At 44.6% G+C, this 7,500-nt stretch overlaps 1 protein-coding gene across 2 annotated transcripts in view; it reads right to left on the bottom strand.

The window, feature by feature from the left end:
- Papss1 (3'-phosphoadenosine 5'-phosphosulfate synthase 1) overlaps positions 1–7,484 on the bottom strand; it is a 65,517-nt gene extending 58,033 nt beyond the window's left edge. For both annotated transcript variants that reach the window (XM_013023821.1, XM_013023822.1), the window contains exon 1: positions 7,350–7,484. In XM_013023821.1, the coding sequence (XP_012879275.1) occupies positions 7,350–7,418 (69 nt within the window). In that variant the 5' untranslated portion in view covers positions 7,419–7,484. The remainder of the gene's footprint in view (positions 1–7,349) is intronic.
- Positions 7,485–7,500: the final 16 nt, after the last annotated feature.

Below are 7,500 nucleotides of genomic sequence, written 5' to 3'. Positions count from 1 at the left end.
CAGCACTTTTACTACTCTCACACCAATGGCTGCAATCTCACTAACACAACTTGGCTCAGCGGTGCAACGGTGGTCTGGCACATCCCCATGAAGTGTCCTGTACAACATGGGACAAAGGGTCCACTGCAGCAGGGAGTACTACCCTTGATACATGAAGAATCAGGGATTCCATACCCTGAGATCTAAGGCCCATCCTCTGCCCATGGCCCCAGCCTCACACCACTGCTACTAGCGCACACCACCGCAGGCCTGGAGGACGCATGCCTTCCGTCATCAACATTCCTGATGCCACAACTATCACTGCAGACAGGAGTATGCAACCCTGAAAGGCGTGATGATATACCCGTCCAGCTCTGCCCCCATACCAGTGCCAAAGGCCCAGCTGAAATCAGCATTCTGCATTTCCCTCCCTACATTTTCAAGCCATGAATTCCTGGCCATTTTGAGCCATTGAAAATCTACTCCACTACTATCTCCACAAACACCTGTGGTGTGAACCATCTCAACGTTCATAGACACCAGTGAGATGGCCTGTAGCTGAAGCACTGATACAGAAATTAGCCCTGTGCCCACACAAATCCAAAGCCAAGCCAGGTGCTGGTGGTTCACACCCATCATCCTAGCTATCAGGAGGCTGAGATCTGAGGATCACAGTTCAAAGCCAGCCCGGGAAGGAAAGTCCATAAGACCCTTACCTCAATAAACCACCAGAAAAACAGAATTGGCACTGTGGCTCAAGTGGTAGAATGCTAGCCTTGAACTGAAGAGCTCAGGGACAGCGCCCAAGCCCTGAGTTCAAGCCCCATAACCAAAAAAAAAAAAAAAAGCCAAAGCGCTATATCCAAAGAGAACCCTTCCACGATCTACAGAAAAAGTCTTTGCCCACAAAGATTATGTACATTTTATTTAAGGGACAAGAGCATGTGAAGACTTTGGTATCCAGAAAGGTCCATCAATTCCCATGAACTCTACAACAACCATAATACAATTTCAAAACAATTCAGGAAGAAGCCTTTTCCATTTTGGTATTGATACCGTATGGATAATGATTCATGTCAAATTAAGAAATGGTAAATGATAAGCTGGCTTTAAAGAGAAATGCTAACTCAATTAGATTTCATTTTCAACTACTATTTTTATAGTTTGGATTTCAGTGATTTTTGTCTTCCTCCTCCTGACTCAAAGCAAAGGTTAGAACAAGGTTTCTCAACATCTGTATTAAAGGCTTCTGGGACCAAACAATTCTTGGTTTTAAGAGTTGTCTTATGCATTATAGGATGTTTAGCCTACCTTGGCCTTTACCTGATAGATGCCTAATGTAACAACCAAAACTGTCTTTCCAATCACCAACCATTTCTAAGGGTGGCAGAAACCTCACCTAGTTGAGGTTGGGAAGATCACTGACACTTCAATGACCATGTGAAAGGGAGGCTCACACTGCTAGGAGTCCTTGCCAAAGTTAAAATTGACAAAACAGCTCCAAACTGAGAATCCAAAGTTCTTTCTCTCTTTGTCTCTGTCTCTGTCTCTCTCTGTCTCTGTCTGTCTCTCTCTCTGTCTCTGTCTGTCTCTCTCTGTCTCTGTTTGTCTCTCTGTCTCTGTCTCTCTCTCTCTGTCTCTGTCTGTCTCTCTCTGTCTCTGTTTGTCTCTCTGTCTCTGTCTCTCTCTCTCTGTCTCTGTCTCTGTCTCTCTCTCTCTCTCTCTCACACACACACACACACACACACTCCTCCATCTTTCTCTCGAATTTTCTCATCCTGGAAAGAAAGCAAAAATGCAAGAATGTACAAATGCATAGATAAAGTATTTTTTTAAATGGCAGACCTAGCAAGGAGTGTTTAGGAGAGCAAGCTAACTCAATTACTACATGGCAGCTAGAAATTAGAGTTTGGAAGGGTCCAGCATTTCAATAATCCCTTAAAGGACCTACCCCCACTGATGGGACCCATCTCTTAAAGATTCCCTCACTTCTCAATGGGGCCACAGGCTGGGGACCAAGAATCTAGTACATGTGCTTTTGGGGGACAACAGTACAAACCACAGCATGAGTCAACACACCAGGCATATTCTTCTGTAGAACTGAGCTTTCCCTTTCTTTGGGAAGTTTGTGTGTGTGTGTGTGTATGTGTGTGTGTGTTTAAAGATCATCTCCTAGCTTCTAGGGTAAGAAGATCAATACCTGCCCCTGATCACAGCCCAGCCAATGCTCTGTTTTACCTCTGCACTCCATTGCATTTTGTGTCATCTCAGTCTTGCCCACACTCCAGAATGGGCTAGTGGCCTTCTATGAAAGAGATCTAAACATGTAAAAGAACATATCGGTCGGGAAAAGGAAGGAAGACTGGTAATAGGAAGTTTTCTCCATCATGTATTTGCTTATTAACTCTCCAAGTAGAATGCAGAATCCATAAGAGCAGGACCTTTTTGTCTTTCACTACACCCACAGCAAGTGGGAAAAGACACATACAAAGCAGCTTTTAAATAGGTGGCTAATTAGTAATAATTACAGGAATTGTGTGCTAGAACCATGATGCTTTCAATATACTGACTTATTAAACCCCCTGTGACTCTATGAGGTATGCATTAGTTAGCTTCACTATGTTTCATAATCCCTATTATGAATCCTCATTATTGCAAATAAGAATATGGAAGCACAAAGTACTTCAGGGAATATGCCCAAGGTGACCTAAATGAGTAAGTGGAAAACTACAATCTGAATCCTACCACATATACAGTTTATCCCCTTACTGAAGCTAAGTTCTAAGATATTAAGTTATCTGAGGATTTTTAATATCCAAAGCACCCAACCTATGTAACAGTCTGTCTTCCATCACCATTCTGTCTTAGCTCAGCATAGACATAAAACATCTAGAGTGAAATACGATTACACATACATGATAATAGCAGAGTGGGCAACATAATGCAGCAGTGGACAAGCAATTCAACCCATGAGGATGTGAATGTGTGACTAAGACAGCCACGTGTTTCACAAAGTTGAGGTAAAATAGCTCAAGGTTCTGAAGATTGCGGCCCCTGATAAATATTTATAGGCCTCTCTAAAACCCGGGAAGGGCAGCTGGGCTGAATGTTCAGAGAGGTAAGGCAGACCCTGGACAATGAAACACCGCATGCTTCAGAATGCCATGCCAGTTTGAAGCCTCTTTGGTGGAACATTTGGACCTAATTCCCTGACAAAGGTAGTCCAAGAAGGCCTTCAGCTCAACATGATTCTGCAGAATGGATGAAGGACACCTGAGTTACCAGATTTTCGCTCAAAATTTCACCCAGCCCAGCAAACAGCACCACCACCACCAAACAGTTGAAACCTGGTCCCACTGGAGAATAATTCAATTCAATTCAATAGAATGATATCCATTGTCAGACTGGATCCAAGGATGTTCTAATGTTCTAATGACTCTTGATTTTGCCTTACTATCCATATATGTGTGTTTGTGTGTATGTACACATATATGCATATATGTATGACTATTAAAGCCTTATGTATATGGAGATACGAGTTTTACATCTGTCCAACTGAACAGGAAGCTTTTCCCAGTGCCATAGCAGCACTACATTCTCCTACCTCTTGCCATTGTTTTCCATAATTCCCTGATCTGCTCCTTAACAACAGATAGCATCCAAAGCTTAGAATTTGGTCCTGCATTAATTCGCTTTCTAGTCTCTAATTCAAATTTCACCACCAAGTCTTTACTTGCAGCTTCAACCTGACTCAAATCTCTCCACTGTGGTGTCTTCTGTACTTACTAAATAGTTGAAATTTAGCTAATCTTAGCTAAGATGTGTGGTGAAAATTCTCCTGATTTTAAGTACAAAAAAAAAGGAAATAGCTTGATAATAATCTTATAAGCATTAAAAGTAGTATTGGTCTTATATTTGTATTTTTTTTAATGTTGATATTCTGGGAAAGAGCAAGGGAAGGGGTGACAATGTCCAAAAAGAAATGTATTCTTTACCTGGCTTACGTAACCATAACCCCTCTGTACATCACCTTTATAATAACAATTTTTTAAAGAAATGCTTATATTCAAATGACAGTATTTTGGCCAAATAAAATGTGTTATTTTACCACCTTCTTGTTATTTTTTAATGTGGGTTCTAGAAAATTTTGAGTTCCTATGTGGCTGATTTTTTTTTTCTTTGTCGGTCCTGGGGCCTGAACTCTGGGCCTGGACACTGTCCCTCAGCTCTTCAGCTCAAGATTAGCACTGTACCACTTGAGCCACAGCACCACTTCTGGCTTTTTCTGCTTATGTACTGCTGAGGAATCAAACCCAGGAACTCATGCATGCTAGGCAGGCATTCTACCACTGAGCCACCTTCCCAGCCCCGTGGCTGATATTTCTACTAGCCACCATCTCTCTATATCTACTATCTCCACTAAGACTGTCCCTCAAAGGCACCAGGCTTCTTTGGTTTTTTTACCAATTGAAATAGATGGAGATAATAGTATCAGTAACTCTTTTCATTATCCACTATCCTTGTGATGGTATCATTCCCATTTTATAAATAGCAGGCTTATAAAATACAGAGAGAATTCAAGTGACAATCATATTAAAACAATGGAGCACAGATTAGAGTCCAGGCAGCAAGCTCCACGGTCCTCTTATTTCTGCTTTTGTTTTTGAGAAAGTCACGCTAAGGAACCTAGGCTGTCCTAAAACCCACAATCCTTCTGCCTCAGTCTTCCAATTACAGGTATACATCATAAAACCCAGCCAGGACTCATGCTTTAAACCTGTCTCTTAGGATACATCCCTCAGAAAGCCACACATTTCCCATTTCCTCAGATCAAAACTTCAACATCACTTTTCTTCTCTCCTTCCCATGCCCTGAACCTCTAGTCAGATCTTCTTGAAGAGTTTCAATTTATCTGCTCTTCTCCTCCTGCTTCCTCCTTAGCCTGCCTTTCACCGGCTCACACTGCATCTATCAACAAGAACACTTCATAGTGATATTGATCAAGAGGTATTATATTCATAAACTATTTTAAGGCAACTCCTTTGTACAACTGCTTAAAGACAATAAGTAAATGAAACACTTTAAATAGTGCTCATGTGCCAGATATACTTCCTATCTATTTAACCCTTCCCTTCCTATAACCTTTTCCAGTCTCCAGGACTTCTGTGGCTCTAATGGTGTCTGCATTTCTTTGGTAAACTGGTCTTCCTGATGACCAATTTTATCCTGTGATGGGAACAATAAAAGTATATGGCTTCTTCACACTTGGACCCATCGAGTGATTTAAGTATGTAAAAGGCAGGTGCTCTATTAAGGAGGCTCAGAAAATAAAGAATTCTGTCCCCATCACATCTCTCATAGAATCCTGTCTTAACTCTGCAGTGAAATATCCACATAACCCAGCTCCACCCTACCTACTCCACCTTATCTCCACTCCCTAACACAAACTCTCCATAGTAGTCAAACAAGTCTCTTCTCTCAAGTAAATAATTCTTACACAAGTTCCCAAGGGCCTCAAAATAGCTGAACTCTTCTCAATGCAATAAAACTGCCCATGCCATTCAGTGAGGTCCATAAAGAGCCAGCAGCCCAAAGTGATGATGCACACCTGTGAATCCCAGCACTAGGGCAGCGGGATTGAGAGTACCAGAACAGCCTGGGCCATAGAGAGATAACATGATTCAAAACATAGGGGGGCCCAGGGTATGATAATACTTGCCTTTAATCTCAGCTATTCAGGTAATGGAGGTAACAGGAGGGAGTTTTGATGCCAGCTGGGCAAAAGTGAGAGACCCTTTTTGAAAAATAAACTAAAAGCAAAAGCATGTGACTGAAGTGATAGCCTGCTTGTGTGGAAAGGCTCTCAATTCAATCCCGCTGAGGGAGGAAAAAAGGTATTTATTAGAGAGCAAATGCCACTTGCCATTTACAATACAACAATAAAGCCATGGGCAACAAGAAGGCACACACTACATCCTACATTTTTTATCTCCGTGTCTACAATAGTCCTCCACATACATTTTAATTTAGCAGGTGGCATGAGAGTTAATGAGTTGTAGATAATGTAGATAAAAATTAACCTGCAAATACCCCAGTTTAGTCAGCCGTATTTCCTCAAAGTAACAGGAGCAATACTGAGTTTGGGTTTCAAGGCAGTTGGCTTCAGCACACTCAAATTCATGATCATCACTGCTCATTAAATAGAAAAAAATCCTGTGAAGGACACACTAAAGTGCACCCTTGATCAGGTGAGATTCAAAGCAGCATGACTTACTTGTTCACTCTACCCTGACTCTCAGGTGACTGGCACGGCTGGCAGCTGAACCCTGGCCAGGAGTCCACCTCTTCTCTCAAGGGGAAAGAAAAGTAGTGAAAACTCTTGATCATAGCAACACAAGAAAATAATTGGTCAAGAAAATAATTCCCAAAGGACATGTGCCTGAAACTGCTTTTTTTTTTTTTTTAATTCTTTGGCTCACTGTGGACAAGTGCTGATTTGCTAATACTGCATTCTTCAAGGTTCTGTCAGACTGGGAAATAAACATTTCCATCCAAAGCTAAAACAAGGGTCTTTCCAAAAAGTCCAAAGCTGGGCCTTCTCCCATTCAGGAGTTTATCATCTTAGCTTTCTCAGGAAGGAGGAATTCCTTCTGAAGACACAAGCCTTGGCGCACAACCCCAAGAGGTGAGTCGCTGCCAAACGTAATAAACCATTCGTCTTGCCACACCTAACTGTCACCAGCGATCGAGCCTTTAAAGCTAAGCTTTTGGTTTTTTTTCTTTCTTTCTTTCTTGGTCAGACATTGCAGTTTCAAGCAGAGACACAAAGGGCCTCAGTGGAGGGCCCGTCTCCGCTCATGAATGGCCACATTGTGGAGTCCTCTCCCCCGGGCCCACTGAAACTCAGCCATGGAAAGCCATGGATGGAGATCGACCCCAACCTGGGCCAGCCCCACTGGCAGAGCCAGGAGAAGCAGGGTAGTGCAGACGGAAGGGCCCGGCCTCGGCCTCCGCTGCAAACACCGCGACCCCTCCACCCTCGCCCCACCCCCGCCGGGGCCGCGGGGCGCCGGGACTCCGTGGGAACCGAGGCGCCGGGGGGGGGGGGAAGGGGGGCGTTCTGCCCACGGACCAGGAAGGGGCGGCGCTGCAGGGCCCCGATCGAGACCCCCACCACACACACACACAGCCCACGGCCGCTGCCGTCACGCCTCTGCGCCCCGCCACCACCCACCGTCCCCGCCAGGAGACGACGCGGTCCCGGTGCCCACCCCCAGGAGGATGCCTGCCGAGGATGCAGGCGGAAAGCAAGGGGCTTCCCCGGACCACCTCGCCCTCCGCCCCCCAACTCCCCGGCCGCCCTCGCTCACCCAGTTCTGCGCGTTCTGAGTCAAGTTGCTCAGCTTGACTTTCTTGCACAGGCTCCCGGGAATCTCCATAACCGCAGAGCGCGCGCGCGCGCGGACGCCGGGGCTCTGCGCGCCCTCGGGGTAGCGGGAGGCAGGTCGGAGAGGCGGGGCG

Source organism: Dipodomys ordii, unplaced genomic scaffold, assembly GCF_000151885.1.
Source record: "Dipodomys ordii isolate 6190 unplaced genomic scaffold, Dord_2.0 Scaffold70, whole genome shotgun sequence".
Lineage (NCBI taxonomy): Eukaryota > Metazoa > Chordata > Mammalia > Rodentia > Heteromyidae > Dipodomys > Dipodomys ordii.
Note: the sequence above shows the minus strand (reverse complement) of the source record. Positions and strands in the feature narration are given on the sequence as shown.